General features: G+C 36.1%; 1 protein-coding gene across 1 annotated transcript in view; it reads left to right on the top strand.

The window, feature by feature from the left end:
- The window catches only part of LOC115510631 (WD repeat containing planar cell polarity effector), a gene marked incomplete at its 5' end in the record, with an annotated part of 394,777 nt that overhangs the window by 243,362 nt on the left and 131,919 nt on the right, over positions 1-19,496 (top strand). Inside the window, one exon of the mRNA XM_032592776.1 lies at positions 3,395-3,497. Within this exon, the coding sequence (XP_032448667.1) occupies positions 3,395-3,497 (103 nt within the window). The remainder of the gene's footprint in view (positions 1-3,394; positions 3,498-19,496) is intronic.

The raw sequence follows: 19,496 nt of genomic DNA, 5'->3' as shown, positions 1-19,496 counted from the left end.
AAGGCCTTTTCTGCATCGATTGACAGGATCATATGGTTCTTCTCTTACATTCAAAGTAATTATTGATAAGTATGCATTTTGTTACTTGTCTTATGGTTGTTTTTGTAGTTCTCTGTTCCTTTGTTCTCTTGCTCTCTTCCGTCACAGTTTGCTGGCTTTCTTAGTGATATGCTTGGACTCCTGTCTATTTATTTTGTGCATATTTATTACCAGTGTTTGATTTGTGGTTACCATTAGGTTTATATATAACATCTTATGTATATAGCAGTCTATCTTCAGTTGATAGTCCCTTAAGTTTGAACCCATTCTAAAAGCACTAAATTTTTTATCTTTTTCCAGCCCCATTTTATGAATATCATTTCCTACTTTACACCTTTTTATTCTGTGAGGCTCTTGACCAATTTTTATAGATACATTTAATTTTACTGCTTTTTTGCTTCCTACTTTTCTTACTCTTGCTTATAGTCTTTCCATTCAGAGTCCCTTTAACATTTATCATAGGACTGGTTTAGTAGTGACAAATTCCTTTAATTTTTGTTTGGGAAATTCTCTCCTATTTTTTAAAAAAATTTTTAATGTTTATTTATTTTTGAGAGAGAGAGAGATAGCGTGAGCAGAGGAGTGGCAGACACAGAGGGAGACACAGAATCTGAAGCAGGCTCCAGGCTCTGAGCTATCAGCACAGAGCCCAGTGCGGAATTCGAATTCACAAACTGCGAGATCATGACCTCAGCCAAAGTCAGACACTTAACCGACTGAACCACTCAGGCACCCCAAATTCTCTCCTTCTGAGTGATTATTATGTTGGATAGAGTATTCTTGGCTGCAGGTTTTTTTCTTAGAACTCTGAATATATCATCCCTTCTGACCTACAAAGTTTCTGCTGAAGAATTCAGTAATATAGAATTTCCCTCATATGTAACTGTTTTCTTTTGCTGCTTTTAAAATTTCTTTTTTGCTGCTTTTTGCCATTTTAATTACTATGTGTCTTGGTGTGGACCTCTTTGGGTTAATTTTGTTGAGGGATCTCTGTGCCTCCTGCATCTGGATTTCTGTTTCCTTTCCCAGATTTGTGGAATTTCTTGCTATTATTTATTCAAATAAATTTTCTGCCTCCTTTTCTTTCTCCTCAGGGATCACTATAATGCAAATGTTATTATGTTTGATGGTGTTCCTGACAGGTTCCCTTAGTCTGTTTTCTTTCTTTTTTAAATTTTATTTATTTATTTATTTTGAGAAGCAGAGAGAGACAGAGACAGAGAACGTGTATGTGAGTGGAGGAGGGCAGAGAGAGAGAGGGAGAGAGAGAGAATCCCAAGCTGTCAGCCTGGAGCCTGGTAGCACCTGGCTAGATTTGTGGCACAGCTTTGGATGGGCTCCTGCCAAGGGCATACTGGAGAAGGAAAGTCTGCAGTAGAGTATGGGGGCAGGGCACATGGTGCCAGCATGGTCCTTGCCATCTGCTGAGGGAGAGGACCTGCAGCCACCTGGGAAAACTTGCCAAGACTGGCAGGGTTGGGGGTGAGGGGTGCAAATCTGCAGAAGTGCACTGGGGCAGGGTGCACTGTTAGTAAGCTAGGTGGAATGTGTTGGTGCTGTGCTGGCTTCTGAAGGGTGTCCATGTATTTAGGCTCGGGAGCAGGGGAGAGAAATGGTGCCCAGCAGCTCTTTTGTTCTTGGAGAAGTTTCCCAAAGATCCCTGCCCCTCCAGCACATGCTCTGAGTTTAGTAAATGAATCTATTTCCCTGTATACCTCAGGCATTTTTCAAACTGCTGCTTCTATGCTGTTATCTCAGTGGGTCTGTTTGTAGAGCAGGAACTCAGTTCCCTGTTGTCCTCCCTGCTCTCCCAGAACTAAGCCCACAGATTTTTTAAAGTTCTAGGTGTTAAGCCCCACTGACTTTCAAGTTAGGCCCCTTTAGTTTTCAAAAGCAAATGTTATGGAGATTTGTCTTCTCAGCATGAGTCCCCTGTGCCTGGGGTGCCTGGTGTGGAGATCTGCTCCACTGTCCTCTCAATGCCTGCAGCATTCCTCCCTCCTATGGATAGTCCCTTGGGTTCCTTTGGCTCCTGACAACATCTCCACCTTGCCTGCCCTCTTTGATGTGGCTTCTTCTCTGCATTTACCTGTGGAGAGTCTGTTCTGTTAGTCTTTGGGTCTGACATTTTCTGGGCTATTGACACTGATGTGGGTGTTACCCAGTTGTATCCATGGGCGAGGTGAGTTTATGATTTTCCTACTCTGCCATCACCTCCAGAAGATGGTTCTGGTTACTCTGCAACCAGTAAATATTCTTAACTTTTAAAAATGTAAACAATTGAAATTATATCTTTTCTACTTACATTTATTTGGATATTAATAAAGTGAAGCATCTTTTCATGATCATAGGCCATTTATATTTCTTCATTATTAACTGTTCATATTCTTTTTACACTTTTATTGCAATAAAATTTCCATTCTAGCCGTCTTTTTGCACATCAAAAATAGTTCAAAATCCTTTTTAGTGGCTATATCTACTTTAGTATTATTTTATACTGCTTTCTCCCACACATCCAAGACTCCTTCCATATTCAAAGACATTTCATTGCCTAACAGAACTGTGTTTTTGAAGTTTCTCTACATATATGCACCAGATATTAACTGGTACATTTTCTCTATTTTCCCTCCTAGCATAACTCTTATTTGTCCTTCAAGACTCAGATCAAGGATCAGTGCATCCTCTTGACTCCACAGCAAATATCTGTGGAAATACCTGTTATAAAACCTATCACATGTTATATAACTAACTGTTGTTCACAATGGTCTGTCTCCCTACTGGGCTCACAGCTTCCAGAGACATGAAATTGTAATTGATCTCTGTATTCTAGAATAGTGCCTGACACTTAGTAGGCACTGATTATCTGCTGACTGCCTGAGTTCAAGATAATTATTATATTAGTAATGTTAACAAAGTTGTATGTGTCAGACACATAAATGTCAGAAATTTTTGTAGTAGTATTTCTTATAAAATGTTTAGCATTTTATATGATGTACAACAGAATTTTGTAGAAGCCATCTCCAATATTAAAATCTCACCAAAGAACATAGCAATAAAAGTTTTCATTTCCTGATAAAAATGAGTATGTCAAACATTTGGTTTAAAAACTTACCTTTTTCCCTGGAGACTTAAAACAATTTATTTAAATAACTGCTATTAGGTATAGTTATAATCTACAATTCAAGAAAATTTGCTTATACTGGGAAAGAAAACTGAGAGAATTAAAACGCAAAAAAATATTTATCAGCCATGTCTGTTTTGTAATCTGAACAGTAAGCTCTTTTGTTCAAAGTCTTCTTTGTAAGTTGACCAAGATTCATTTGGATTAATCCTTTATTTTGCTTTATTTCCAAAGGACATCCATTACTTTGCACTAGATAAGGGTGAATTGGCACTGGCTGAAGTGGCAAGAAAAAGAGCTAGTGACATTGATGCAGAATCAATAACCTCTGGAGTTGGTAAGAATTAATGCTGTTTTTTTTTAAGTGCTTTTTGTTTCAATCAATACTTGTTCAGTATCATTTATATTTATGTTTGTAGGTTACGGTTGGTTAATTTGAATTACTTTCTTTGTAAAGAAAGAAACTTTAAAAAAGAATTAAGCCTGGGTAAATAGTACAATATAGATATATAAGTTGGAACTGTGTTGACATAAAAATTAATAATCACTGATTAATCATCACTTGGCAAAAAGTCAGAAGTACACTGTTCTTCTCATAAGATTTTTGAGGAAGAGTTTATTACCATTAGTGCTGTAATTAATATTAGCCAATACAGAAAGTTCTATAATCCTTTATTTGTACACATAAACATGTCAGATATATTTTGAGATATCAAAAGAATTGTCCTATACAAAGTATTTCACATGGGATTTTAGGTTTAATGGATGACTTGTTTTAATTTAGAAGCCTTAAAGTCATTTTACAGTATAGTCTTCCAAAGAAGACAAATTAGAAGCCTAAACTTAATCTAAAGGTCCATTCAAAACTTTTAATACAGAAAAATGATAGTTTTTAAAATTATTCTAATACCAACATAAGCTTCCTTTCCGACACTCAGTAATGTGTCTCAATGTGGAAGTATTGACCTGTGGACATCCCAATTCCTATTCTTCCTGGTATTTACTATTCCTAGATTAGGCAAAGGACCCTGAGAATTGTAACATAGTTCATTTCTTTGTGGAATTCCTATGAAACAAGTAAGTTTTAATATATCTCCACTTTGTAAATTGCTTCAAATTATTACAACAAGACTCTCCATTGATTGATCATCTTTGTTTTTATAATGCTGTTTGCAGCTAAAAGGAGTAATTCTATTGCTTCTAACAATGGAGGCCACTTTTGCATTTTAGAGATATTTAAAGTTACTAAGCCTGAAAAGGAATGTGAAAAAATTATCCAAAATTTCAGAAAAAAAAAAAAAAAACTCCACTAGTCACCAAAATGCTTCCTATGCTCTCTGTATTCTTTGATTAGACTGCTGTGGCCAGCTGAAACTTCTTAGCCAAAGAGCACGGTTGATGTTGTTCCCTTTTTGAGCCCTGCCTCATTTCTAGCAAATATCTCTTCATTGAAACCCTGTTCCTCCCCACTTCTCAGCCTTTTTTTCAGGCCTCACCTTTTGACCTCTATTACTCTCCCTTGACAAAGATACCATTCAGTAACAATAGTTAACTATCAAGAGGTGAACTTCTCAGATTGTTCTGCTCCACTTTTATTCTAGAAAACTGGGGTGACTCCCACTCACAATTCCAAAAGGAATTAGGAAAGCATCTCTAATTTCTTTATTGTAGTTTTTGTCTAATTTTTCCATACAGCCCACATCATGCTGGGGAAAGCTAATTTTCTCTCAGATTCCTTCAATTTAATTCAACTATGCTCCCTCAAACTTTTCTGAAAGCAGAAAATAATTAAGTTTTTGGCTTGCAAAAGTGTTCTTTGATGCAAGCAAGGGGGTAAATTATGTAAAATATCAAGAATATTTAAGTATAAGTAGTTCAATCTACATGGAAGAGTCTGTAAAAAATTATCACATGTAGTAGCTGTCAACATAAGTAAAAGAGTTGCCAAAGGAGAAGTTGAATAATAATCTCAACAATTTGAAAATTTTTTATTTAAATTTTTTATTCCAGTATAACATGCATACAGAAAAGCACACAAATCATAAATATAGGACTCAATGAATTTTCACAAGGTAAACATCCTGGGGTACCTGGGTGGCTCAGGTCATGATCTTGCAGTTCTTGGGTTTGAACTCCGTGTCAGGCTCTGTGCTGACAGCTCAGAGCCTAGAGCCTGCTTCGAATTCTGTGTCTCCCCCTCTCTCTAGGCCTCCCCCACTCATACTCTGTCTCTTTCTCTCTCAAAAATAAATAAACATTAAAAAAAAAACCAACAAAGTAAACACATCCTTGTGACCATTATCCAGACCAAGTAACACACATTACCAAGACCACGCAAGCTGTCTCCTATCCATTTTTAGATACTACAGTCCAGCCCAACTATCTTTACTATGACACTATATATTAGCTTTACCTTTCTTTCAAATTTTAAAAGTGGAATATATATTATTTTTTTGTATTTGGGTTCTTTTATTCAACTTTGTGAGGATCTTTTATATTGTATATAATTTTAATTCTTTCATTCTTATTGCTATATAATAGTATTCCAATATATGAACATATACAAGTTTATTCATTCTATGCCAGGTATTTGAGTTCTTTCAAGTTTGGGGTTTATTGTGAATAGTGTTGCTGTGAACATACTTGTGTTTGTCTTTTAACAGATATATCCACAGGGTATGTGCTTTAAAGTGGATTTGTTGGAACACAGGCTATATTCATATGCTCAGCTTTAGTAGTATAGGTGAGGAAAATGTAAGCCTCTGTCCTTCAAGGTTTTTCCAGTTGGATTGAAAATCACATTTTCATAAGACTGATTAATAGAAACTCAAACAAATTTAAATAGTATATATACTTCCTGTATACATGGAAGAGACCCAGGAAAACTGAGTAACTCACCAAAATAGCTGAAGCCATCACCTTAAATACCATCTCCATCTAAAAACAAAAGATGATGTTGTGTGTACAGGGTCAGTACATAACGGGAGGTTACCAGAAAAAGCATGGTAAAAAAAAAAAGGCTGAAGTTGTCATGCAGATTTAATAAGTTCATGCCTTCTCCACTGATAAATGTCTAGACATTTAAGAGTCCTCCCCTTCTTCCTGATACTGAGGGAGATACCCTTTATACATGTAAATGTCTCCTAAGGAAGGGAAACTTGGGTTTCAGAGATTTTCTTGTGTCTACAGTTTCTTTAAAAATAACTAGGTTAGGGGCGCCTGGGTGGCTCAGTCAGTTGAGCATCCGACTTCGGCTTAGGTCATGATCTCGCAGCTTGTGAGTTTGAGCCCCACATCGGGCTCTGTGCTGACAGCTCAGAACCTGGAGCCTGCTTCTGATTCTGTGTCTCCCTGTCTCTCTGCCCCTCCCCCACTCACACTCTCTCTCTCTCCTTCAAAAATGAATAAACATTAAAAAAAAATTAAAAAAAATAACTAGGTTAGAATAATCAATATGTGAAAGATGCATATCTTTTTTTTCAAAAAATATATATATGTGTGTGTGTGTGTGTGTGTGTGTGTGTATATATATATATATATATAAAGTTTTTATTTAAATTCCAGTTAACATACAGTGTAATATTAGTTTTAGGTGTACAATATAGTGATTCAGCACTTCCATACATCACCCAGTGCTCATCACAGCAAGGGCACTCTTTAATCCCCATCACCTGTTTAACCCATCCTTCCACCCATCTCTCTGGTAACCATCAGTTCTCTATATTTAAGAGCTGGTTTCTTGGTTTGCCTCTCTCTTTTTTTTCCCTTTTGCTTGTTTGTTTTATTTCTTAAATTCTACATATGAGTGAAATCATATGCTATTTGTCTTTTTCTGACTGATTTATTTTGCTTAGCATAATACTCTAGCTCTATCTACGTCTTTGCAAATGGCAAGTTTTCATTCTTTTTTGTGGCTGAGTAATATTCCGTTTTATATGTATATAACACCATACAACACTATTACAGTACCACTGACTATATTCTCTATATTGTACCTTTCATCCCATGACTTATTCAATCTGTAACTGGAAGCCTGTACCTCCCACTGCCCCTTTAGTCCTCCCCCATCACACCCCCTCTGGCAACCCTAAGTTTCTTTTCAATAATTATGGGCCTGTTTCTGCTTTTTGTTTGTTTTTTAGGTTGCATATATGAGTGAAATCATATGGTATTTATCTTCCTATGTCTGGCTTATTTTACTAACCATAATATCCTCTAGGTCCATCCATGCTGTCTCAAATGGCAAGATCTCATTCTTTTTTATGGCTAATATTCCATTGTGTGTGTGTATGCCACATTATCTTTGTCCATTCATCTACAAATGCACACTGTGTTATTTCCCTATCTTGACTACTGTAAATAATGCTGCAATACACGGGTACATATATTTTTTCAGATTAGTGTTTTCATTTTCTTTGGGTAAATACCAAGTCGTGGAATTACTGGATTGTATGGTATTTTTAATTTTTTGAGAAACATCCATAGTTTTCCACAGTGGCTACAACAATTTACAATCTCACCAAGAGTGCATGAAGGTTCCTTTATCTCTACATCATTGCCAACATGTATTTCGTGTTATTTTGATTCAAGCCATTCTGACAGGTATTTGGTGATATCTCATTGTGGTTTTGATTGCATATTCCTCCTGACTAGTAATGTTCGGATCCATTTTATGTACCTGTTGGCCATCTGTTTGTCTTCTTTAGAAAAATGTCTATTCATGTAGGTGCTCTTCCCACTTTTTAATTGGATTGATTCATGGGGTTTTTTTGGTGGTGGGTTGTATACATTCTTAATATATTTTGACTATTAATTCCTTATTAGATGGATCATTGCAAATATCTAATCTTATTCAGTAGGTTGCTTTTTGTTTTGTGGATGATTTCCTTTGCTCTGCAGTAGCTTTTTATTTTGGTGTAGTCCGAACAGTCTGTTTTTGCTTTTGTTTCCCTTGCCTGAGGAGACAGGTCAAGAAAGATATTGCTAAGGCTGACAGTCAAAGAAATGACTGCCAGTGTTTTCTTCTAAGAGTTTTATGGTTTTAGGTTTAACATTTAGGTCTTTAATCCAGTTTAAGCTTATTTTTTTTTGGTATGGTGTAAGGAGTCCAGTTTCATTCTGTTGCATATAGCTGTCCTGTTTTCCTAGCACTGTTTGTTGAAGAGACTGTCTTTTCTCCATTGTATATTGTTGCCTCTTTTGTTGGAGATTAATTGACCATATATGTGTGAGTTTATTTCTAAACTGTCTATTCTGTGTCATGGATTGTATATCTCTTTTTGTGTCAGTACTATACTGTTTTGATTCTTACAGCTTTGTAGTAGATCTTGAAATCTGGGATTGTGATACTTCTAGGTTTGTTCTTTCTCAAGATTGCTTTGCTACTTGGGACCTTTTGTGGCTCCATACCAATTGTGGATTATTTGTTCTAGTTCTGTGCAAAACTGTTGATATTGATAGGGATTGCATTGAATCTGTAGATTGCTTTGGGTATAAGGGACATTGAACAATATTGGTTCTTCCAATCCATGAGTATGGAGTATCTCCATTTTTTGTGTCACCTTCAGTTTCATTCAATGTTTTATAGTTTTCAGAGTACAGATCTTTTATCTCCTTGCTTAAGTTTCTTTACAGGTACAGTATTTTTTTTAGCGTCATTTTTTTAAAGTATCACTTTCTGCTACTTATTAGTATATAGAAATGGATCTGATTTCTGTGTATGAACTTTATGTCCTGCAACTTTACTGAATTCATTTATCATTTCTAGTAGTTTTTTTGGTGGAGTCTTTAGAGTTTTGTAATATCATCTGTAAATGGTGACATTTTACTTTCTTCCTTACCAATTTGGATACCTTTTATTTCTTTTTCTTGTCTGACTACTGTGTCTATGACCAGTACTGTGTTCAATAAAGTGGAGAGAGTGGACATCCTAGTCTCATTTGTGATCTTAGAGGAAAAGCTTTTCCTTTCACCATTATGTTGTTAGCTGTGGGTTTTCATATATGGTGTTTATTATGTTGTGGTATATTCCCTGTAAGCCCACAGTGTTGAGAGTTTTTATAAGAAACATGTTGACTTTTGTCAAATTCTTTTTTTTACATATGTTGAGATGATCATGATTTTTATCCTTCATTTTAGATTTTCTGATGCTTCCTTATTGAGCTCGGAAGACTGTATGTTTCTAGGGATTTATCCATTTCTTCTAGGTTGTCCAATTTGTTGGCATATAATTTTTCATTGTAGTCTCCTAATAATCTTTTGTATTTCTGTAGTATCTTGTTACATCTCATCTTTCATTTCTCTATTTATTTATTTGGATCCTCTCTTTTTCTTTTCCGGATGAGTGTGGCTAAAAGTTTATCAATTTTGTTGCTCTTTTCAAAGAACCAGCTCTGGGTTTCATTGATCTTTTCTATTGTTTTCTTTTTTTTTTTTTTTAAGTCTCTACTTCATATATTTCTGATCTGATCTCCTGATCTCTGTTATTTCCTTCCTTCTACTCATTTTAGGTTTTGTTCTTCTTTTTCTAGTTCCTTCTAGTTGTACGTTACCCTGAGATTTTTCTCATTTCTTGATGTCTCTCAGTATCAGTATAAATTTCCCTCTTAAAACTGTTTTCATTGCATCTCAGTGGTTTTGAGCCATTGTGTTTTCATTTTCACATTTATTTCCATGTATTTATTTCCTCTTTGATTTTTTTTTATTAACCAGTTGTTTGGAACATGTGTTGTTCAGCTTCTGCATGTTGGTGTTTTTCCAGTTTTTTTCCTGATTGATTTCTAGTTTCATACTGTTGTGGTCAGAAGAGATACATATATCAACCTTCTATATATTTATTGAGATTTATTTTGTGGCCTAAATTGTAGTCTATCAGAAAATGTTCTGGGATAGGTTACACTTGAAAAGAATGTGTATTCTGTTGGTTTTGAGTGGAATGTTCTGTATATATCTGTTAAGTCCATATAGGCTAATTTGTTTTCTATTTTTTTTTTAATCTTTACTTATTTTTGAGAGAGAGAGAGAGCGTGAGTGGGGGAGAAACAGAGTGGGAGACACAGAATCTGAAGCAAGGTCCAGGCTCTGAGCTGTCAGCACAGAGCCCGATGTGGAGCTTGAACCCACAAACCACGAGTTCATGACCTTAGTCAAAGTTGGACACCACCCAGGTACCCCCGGTCTAATTTGTTTTTTAAAGACACCTTTTTTTTTCTTTATTTTCTTTTACAAGTTTTTAAGTTCCAACTAGTTAACATTACAGTACAATATTAGTTTCAGGTGTAGAATTGAGTGATTCATCACTTATATACAACACCCAGTGCTTATCACAACTGCCCTCCTTAATACCCATTGCCTGTTTAACCTCCCACCTCCCCTCCAGTAACCATCGGTTTTTTCTCTGTTAAGACTCTGTTTCTTGGTTTGCCTCTTTCCCCTCTACCCATGTTCATTTGTCTTGTTTATTAAATTTCACATATGAGTGAAATTGTGCTATTTATCTCTGACTTATTTCACTTAGCATAATGCTCTCTAGCTCCATACACATCATTGCAATTGGCAAGATTTCATTATTTTTTATGGCTGAATAATATTTTACTGTATTTACATATACCACCTCTTATTTATCCATTCATTAGACATTTGGGTTCTTTCCCTAATTTGAGTATTGTTATAATGCTGCTATAAACATCGGGTTACATGGACCCCTTCAAATTAGTATTTTTGTATCCTCTGGGTAAATACTTAGTAGTGAAATTGCTGGATTGTAGGGTAGTTCTATTTAACTTCTTGAGGAACCTCCATGCTGTTTTCCAGAGTGGCTGTACCAGTTTGCATTCCCACCAACAAAGACACCGTTTTCTTATCAATATTCTGTGTGTATGTTCTATCCTTGGATGTGAGATATTAAATTTTCTTATATTGTATATATATATATTGTATATATATATTGTATATATATTTGTATATATATATTGTATATATATTGTATATATATTTCTTATATTAATCATCTCCCATTATGCCACTTAAATGTTTCCTTTATGTAGTTAGGTCCTCCAATGTTGGATGCATACATAGGTACAATTGTTATATCCTCTGGCTAGATTGATCCCTTTATCATTATGAACTACCCTGCTTTGTTTCATGATGCAATCTTTTTTTGAAGACTATTTTGTCTGATACAAGTATTGCTACCCTGGCTTTTTTTTTTCTTCTCCCATTTATGTGGTATATGTTTTTCCATCTTTGTATTTTCAGTCCATATGTGTATTTCAGTCTCAAGTGGGTCTCTTTTAGGCAGCCTCTGAGCCCTGTTGTTTGTTGTTGTTTTTTAATCCATTCCACAAGCCTGTGTCTTTTGATTTGAGCATTTAGACCATTTGCATTTATAGTAATTATTGATAGGTATGTACTTACTGCCATTTTGTTAATAATTTTCTGGTTGTTTTTGTAGTTCTTCTTTATTTCTCTCTTCCTCTTCTTTCTTTTTGTGACTGATAGCTCTCTTTAGTGTAATGCTTGTCATTCTTTGTTTCTTGAGTCTTTAATATAGGTATGAGTTTGTGGTTACCATGAGGCTCACCCTATGCGTATGGCAGTCTATATTAAGTTCATGGTAACTTAAGTTCAAACACATTCTCAAAGCACTGTTTTATTGCCCCCTTCTATGTTTTAAGTATATGTTATTAGATATTAAAAGTTTTTAATTCATATCTTTCTTATAATTATGGCCTTTTATTTGCCACTTAAAGAAGTCTATTTAACATTTCCTGTAAGGCTGGTTTAGCGGTCATGAACTTTTTAAAACTTTTGTTTGTCTGGAAAATTCTCCCCAATTCTGAATGATACCTTGTTGGATAGAGTATTGTCGGTTTCAGGTTTTTCCCTTCCAGCACTTGGAATATATGATGCCACTTCCTTCTGACCTGCAAAGTTTCTGCTGAAAAATCAGCTGTCAGCCTTATGGAGTCCATTGTATATAATGGTTTCCTTTTCTCTTGCTTCCTTTAAAATTCTCTAATCTTTGACATTTTAAATGTTATATGTTGTGGTGTGGACCTCCTTGGGTTCATGTTGTTTGGAACTGTCTGTGCTTTCTGAACCTGGATGTCAGTTTCCTTCTCCAGGTTAGAGAAGTTTTCATCTATTTCTTCAAATAAGTTTTCTACCCCTTTCTTTGTCTCTGTTCTCCTTCTGGGACCCCTATACTGTGAATCTTTGTTCACTTGATATTATCTAAGAGATCCCTTAACCTATTCTCATTTACTAAAATTCTTTTATTCTTTATACTGTTCAGATTCGGTGCTTTCCATTACTCTGTCTTCCGGATCACTGAACCATTCTTCTGCATCCACAAAACCATTGATTCCCTCCAGTATATTTTTCATTTCAGTTATTGTATTCAGCTCTGATTGGTTCTTTCTCATATTTTCTATCTCTTGTTGAAGATCTCACTCAGTTCTTCCATGCTGCTCTTCAGTAGAGTGAACATCTTTATGATCATTACTTTAAGTTCTTTATTGAGCTTATTGCTTGCTGCTTATAGTTTTTTTTTTTCTGAAGTTTTTGTCTTGGTCTTTCATTTGGGGCATATTTTTCTGTCTCCTCATTTTTGCCGACTTTCTGTAACTGTTTCTGTGTATTATGCTGAACAGCTGCTTCTTTTAAACTTAAAGGAATGGTCTTGTGTATGGTTGTACTCTGGGTAGGCTGTGTGTGCCTGGTAACTTTGGTTCACCAAAGGAATTCTGGTTTTAAGTATTTATTGAATGTAACTGACATATTAGTTTCAGATGTACAACATAGTTATTCAACAATTACATACATTATGGAATGATAAGCATGGTAAGTGTAGTTACTCTGTCACCATGCAAACTTATTACAATATTAGTCACTATATTTCCTATATGCTTTTCATCCCTCTAACTTGTTTTACAACTGGAAGTTTGTAGTTCTTAATCTCCTTCACTTATCTTGATTGTCTCCCAATTTCTTGTGGCAACTACCAATTTCTTGTCAGTTTCTTTTGTTTGTTCAATAGGTTTGTTTTTTAGATTCCACATAAAAGTGAAATTATGTGGTATTTGTCTTTCTCTGTCTGACTTCACTTAGCATAATACCCTCTACGTACATTCATGTTTTCTCAAATGGCAAGATATCATTCTTTTTTAGGGTTGTTATATTCCTGTGTGTATGTGTGTGTGTATACACACACACATAAACACAGTATATTTATTCATTCATCTATTGATGAACACTTGAACTTCTTCCATATCTTGGCTATTGTAAAAATGCTGCAAAAAAACAGAGGCCTGTTACTCTTTTAGAGTTACTGTTTTTACTTTCTTCATTTAATTACTCAGGTATGTAATTACTGGGTTGTATGCTATTTCCATTTTTAATTTTTTGATGAACCTCCATAGTGTTTCTCATAGTGGCTATACCAATTTACATCCCCACTTTACATGACTGTTCTCTTATCCACATCCTAACAAATACTTTTGTCTTTTTGATACTAGCCATTCTGTTTTGAAGTGATATCTCATTGTGGTTTTGCTTTTCATTCCCCTTGTGATTAGTGATGGTGGGCATCTTTTCATGTGTCTGTTGTTCATCATTATGTCTTCTTTGGAAAAATGTCTATTCTCAGGTCCTTTACCCATGTTTAATCAGATTATTTGATTTTGGGGGGGGGTGGGTCATATGAGTTCTCTATATATTTTGGGTGTTAACCCTTTACTAGATACATCATTTACAAATAACTTCTCCTATTCAGTAGGTTTTCTTATGTTTGTTGATGGTTTCCTACCCTGTGCAAAAGCTTTTTAGTTGGATGTCATCCCAGTTTTTTATTTTTGCTTTTGTGAGAAAAAATATTCTGAAAAATACTTCTAGGGCTGATGCCAAAGACCTTACTAGCTAGGTTTTCTTTGGGCAGCTTTATGGTTTCAGGTGTCACATTTAGGTCTTTCATCCATTTTGAGTTAATTTTTGTGTATGATGGGATAAACTGGCTCAGTTTCCTAGCAACATTTATTGAAGAGATTGTCTTTTCCTCATTATATATTCCTGCTTCTGTTGCCAAAGATTAATTGACCATATAAGTGAGAGTTTATTTCTGGACTCTCCATTCTGTTCCATGGATCCATGTGTCTGTTTTTTGTGCCAATGCCATACTGTTTTGATTACTGTAGCTTTACAGTAATTTGAAATATGGGATTGTGATACTTCTAGCTTTGATCTTCCTCAAGATTGCTTTGGCTACTTGGGGTCTTTTGTGGTTCTGTACATATTTTAAGATTATTCTAGTTCTGTGAAAAATATTAGTATTTTGATGAGGATTTCACTGGGTATTATGGACATTTTAACAGTACTGGTTCTTCCAATCCATGAATATGGTATATTTTTCCGTTAATTTGTGTCATCTTTAATTTCTTTTGTCAGTGTTTTGTAATTTTCAGAATGCAGGTCTTTCACATCTTTGGTTAAGTTTACTTGTAGGTATTTTATTCTTTTTGCTGAAATTGTAAATGGGATTGCTTTCTTTTAATTTTAGAGAGACAGAGAGTGGGTGAGAGGGGAAGAGGGAGAGAGAGAGAATCTTAACCAGGCTCTACACTCAGTGCAGAGCCCAACACGGGGCTTGATCCCACAACCCTGGGATCATGAACTGAACCAAAATCAAGAGTTGGATGCTTGGGGCACCTGGGTGGCTCAGTAAGTTAAGCTTCCAACTTTGGCTTAGGCCATGATCTCATGGTCTGTGAGTTCAAGCCCCATGTTGGGCCCTGTCCTGACAGCTCAGACCCTGGACTCTGCTTCAGATTCTGCGTCTCCCTCTCTCTTTGTGCCTCCCCTGCTTGTGTTCTGTGTCTCTCAAAAATAAACATTAAAAAAGTTTTGTTTTTGTTTTTTTTTTTAAAAAGGTGTCAGATGCTTAACTGATTGAGCCACCCAGGTGCCCCTGGGATTGTTTTCTTAATTTCTCTGACAGCTCTTTATTAGTGTATAGAAATACAGATTTCTGTATATTGATTTTGTAGCCCTGGACTTTCCTACATTCATTCATTCTAATACATTTTGGTGGAGATTTTAGGATTTTCTATATAGTATCAGCTGTAAATACTGAGTTTTACTTCTTCCTTACCAATTCAGGTATCTTTTATTTCTCTCTTGTCTAATTGCTGTGGCTACAAATTCCAGGACTATGTTGAATAAAGGGAAAATGGATATCCTGGTCCTGCTCCTGATAATAGAGGTAAAGCTTTCAGCATTTCACTATTGAGTATGAGTTAGCTGTGGGTTTTTCATATATGGACTTTGTTTTGTTGAGGTTGTTTTTCTATACCCACTTTAAGAGTTTTTACCATGAGTGGATGTTGTGTTCTGTCAGATGCTTTTTCTGCATCTTTTGGGATGATCATATGATTTTTTATCTTTCATTTTGTTAATCTGGTTTATCACATTGGTTGATTTATGATAGTTGAACCACTCATGCATCCCTGGAATAAATACTACTTGATAATGCAAATGATCCTTTTAATGTTTTCAAATTTAGCTTGCTAATATTGGTTGAAGATGTTTGCATTGATGTTCATCAAGGAGTCAGTCTGAAATTTTCTTTTTGTTTGTAGTGTCTTTCGTTTTGGTATTAGAGTGATGCTGGCCTTATATGATGAATTTAGCAGTTTTCCTTCCTCTCCTGTGTTTTGGAAAAGTTCAAGGAGAGTAAATATTAATTCTTCTTTATTTGGTATAATTCACTGTGAAGCTATCTGGTTCCGGACTTTTGTTTGTTGGGAGTTTTTTCTTTACTGATTCATTTCCGTCACTAGTAATCAGTCTCAGATTTACTGTTTGTTCCTGTGTGAGTTTTGGAAGATTATATGTTTCTAGGAATTTATCTATTTCTCCTAGGTTGTCCAATTTGGTAGCATATAATTTTTCATAACATGCTCTTAAAATCCTTTATCTTGGTTTCAGTTGTTACAGCTCCTCCTTCATTTCTGATTTGAGTCCTCTTTTGTTCTTGATGAATCAGGCTGAAGGTATTTTGTTGATCTTTTCAAATAATCAGTTCCTGGTTTCATTGATGTTTCCTATTGTTTTTTTAGTGTGTATTTCGCTTACTCCTTCTCTAATCTTTATTATTTCCTTCTTTCTACTAGCTTTAGACTTTGTTCTTTTTCTAACTCTTTTAGGGGTAAGGTTAGGTTGTCTGAAATTTTTGTTTCTTGTGGTAGGTCCATATCCATATGTAGTTCCCCCTCTTAGAACAGCTTTTGCTTCATCCCAAAGATTTTGAACTGTGGTGTTTTCATTTTCATTTGTTTCCATGCATTTTTTTTCATTTCCTTTTTTGTTGTTGACCAATTGTTTGTTTTGTAGCATGTTGTTTAACCTCCACATATTTGTGTTTTTTCCAGTTTTTTTTCTTGATTGATTTCTAGTTTCACAGTGTTGTGGTCAGAAAAGATGCATATAATATCAATCTTCTCTTTATTGAGACTTGTTTTGTGGCCTAACTTGTGATCTATCCTGGAAAATGTTCCACGTGCCCTTAAAAAGCGTATATATTCTGTTGTTGGATGGAATATTCTGTCTATTAGGTCCACCTGGTCTAATGTGTCATTCAATGTTTCCTTGTTGATTTTCAGTCTGGGTGATCTATCCTTTACGTGGGGTATTAAAGTCCCTTATTGTATTAGTGTCAATATTTCCCATTTTATTTGTTAATATTCCCTTTATGTACTCCAATGTTGAATGCATAGATATATACAATTGTTATATCCTCTTGTTGGATTGATCCCTTTATCATTTGAAGTGTCCTCCTTTGTCTTTTGCTGAAGTTTTATAAGAGTCTAATTTTTCTGATGTAAGTATTGCTACTTTGTTTCTGCTTCTATTTGCATGGTACAGGTTTTCTATCTCTTCACTTTCAGTCTGTGTCATTAGGTTTAAAGTGAGTGTCTTTAGGCAGCACATAGATAGGTCTTGTGTTTGTTTTTTTTAAATCTGTTTAGTCACCCTTTGTCTTTTGATTGGAGTGTTCAGTCCATTTACACTTAGAGGAATTACTATTAGGAATGTACTTATTGCCATTTTGTTATTTGCCTTCTGGTTGTTTTTGTAGTTCTCTGTTTCTTCTTGTTCTCTTCTGATTCCATGGCTTTCTTTAGTGTTACTCTAGGTTTTACTTTTGGGTATTACAGGTTTATGATATATGGTTACCATTAAGTTCATATTTAACATTATGTATATAGCAGCCTACATTGAGTTGATGTTCGTGTAAGTCCAAACACATTCTAAAGCACTAAATTTTTACTCCCCACTGCATTTTTTATTTATTTTGAGAGAGAGCTGTGCAAGTGGGGAAAGGGCGGGGAGAAAGAATCCCAAGTGGGCTCTGTGCTGAGATCTTGCAGGGTGTGATGCCACAAACCATGAGATCATGACCTGAGCCAAAACTATGAGTTGGACATTTAACCGATTAAGCCACCCAGGTGCCCCGTATTTTACATTTTGTGTGTGTATGTCCCTTGACTGGTTTTTGTAGATATAACTGATGTTACCGCTTTTGTGTTTTAACTTCCATCCTGGTTTTATAGTGGTTCTACTACTTTTAGTACGTGTTTACTTCTACCCATGAATTTCTTTCTTTTACAACTTTATTTCTAGGTATGTCCTTTTCTTTCCACTCAAAGAATTCCCTTTAACATTTCTTTTAAGTCTGATTTTCTGTGTTTTTGTGTATTGGAAAAATCAGATACATTTTCCTGGTCTTGAAAGTAGTAGTCTTGTGTAGAAGAGGTCCTGTGGTGCTTTATCCAGTGCAATCCCACTGGTCACCAGACCGAGGCACTCTAGGGAGGTCTGCTCTGTGGGGCCTCATGCACCCTACTGTTGTGACTGAGCCGTGTTTGCCTTCAGACCAGTCTGACCTCTGTGCTGTTGAGACGCATATCTGAGGCCACTGTGGGCTTGTAGGTGGGTAGGGTCAGCAGTCAGGCTCGCTGTCTGTAATTAGCTACTGCACAGCTGCAAGCACACAGACTGGCAGGACTTGCTTTCTGCGTGGCCAACTGAGAGGCTTTTGTTGGTAGGCAAGGTGAGCAGTCAGACTAGATATCTGCAGTTAGCCTCTGTGCTACAGTTGCAGGTGCACCAAGCAGCAGGACTTTCTCCCTACACAGTCAGCTGAAAGGATCGGCTGTTAGAACTGCTGGCACCCTGGTGTGTGGGGTTATCTTACTCTCTCACAGGGCAGGTGTCACTTTGCAGTAACACTGGTCCCTGCTGGGGCTACTTGCAGGGTGTGGCAGGGCAGGAGCCACTTTGGAGGGATTCCTGTTGAGGCTGGCAGGTCCCATGTGGAATACGAGGGAGGGCACATGGTGCTAGCAAGGTAGGTGGAGAGGGTTATCACTGGTTCCCACAAGTGTCCACCTATCTGGGGGAGGGGGAAGAGAAATGACACCTGCCAGTACTTTCACTCCTGGAGAAATATTCTGAAGAGTCCTTCCCTTTCAGTGTATGTTCTGAGATTAGTAAGTAAATCTTTGTGTATACTTCAGGCACTTTTCAAATTGCTGCTCTTGTGCTTTGTCTCTGGCCAGCTTACTATGCTCACTCTTTAAGGGTGGAGACTCAGTTTCCTGTTATCCTTCAGCTTTCCCAGAGTTAAGCCCACTGATTTTTAAAGCACCCAGAGTTAAGCTGCCCTGATTTTTAAAAGCTCCCAAAGTTAAGCCTCACTGGTTTTCAAAGCCAGATGTTAAGGGGACTTGTCTTCCCAGTGCTTCATTGCCTGGTGTGGGGTCTGATCCTCTTGCTTGTCTCTGCTTATGGTGTTCTTTCTTTTTGTGTTTAGTCTTGCTGGGAGTTTGGTTCCTAACAGTGTCTCTGCCCAGCCTACTCTTTGAGTGTGGTTTCCTCTCTACCATTAACCGTGGAACGTCTGTCCTGCCAATCTGCAGGTTGTTTTCAGAGTTAGTTGCTCAAATGTAGCTGTTATCTCAGTGTCCAAGGGATGAGGTGAGCTCATGATCCTCCTACCCCACCAACTTCTTTCAACCTCAGCCTTACAGGTATTTTAAGCAAAATTGCACTAACCTAATATTGATATCTTTACAGTATTGAATATTGCAGCCATGATATTTGTCAAGATACCTGGTAATTTCTTAGTTGTCTTGAACTTCTTTTGTTATATTTATTCCTATAACCTTATTTTATGTTATGTTTTTTAGTTGATTTTCACCTTCAATGAGATAACATTGTAGAAGTTCAAGGTGTATATGCTTCTGATACACATAAACTGCAATAAGATTACCATTTCTTT

This window comes from Lynx canadensis, chromosome A3 (assembly GCF_007474595.2).
Source record: "Lynx canadensis isolate LIC74 chromosome A3, mLynCan4.pri.v2, whole genome shotgun sequence".
Taxonomy (NCBI): domain Eukaryota; kingdom Metazoa; phylum Chordata; class Mammalia; order Carnivora; family Felidae; genus Lynx; species Lynx canadensis.
Note: the sequence above shows the minus strand (reverse complement) of the source record. Positions and strands in the feature narration are given on the sequence as shown.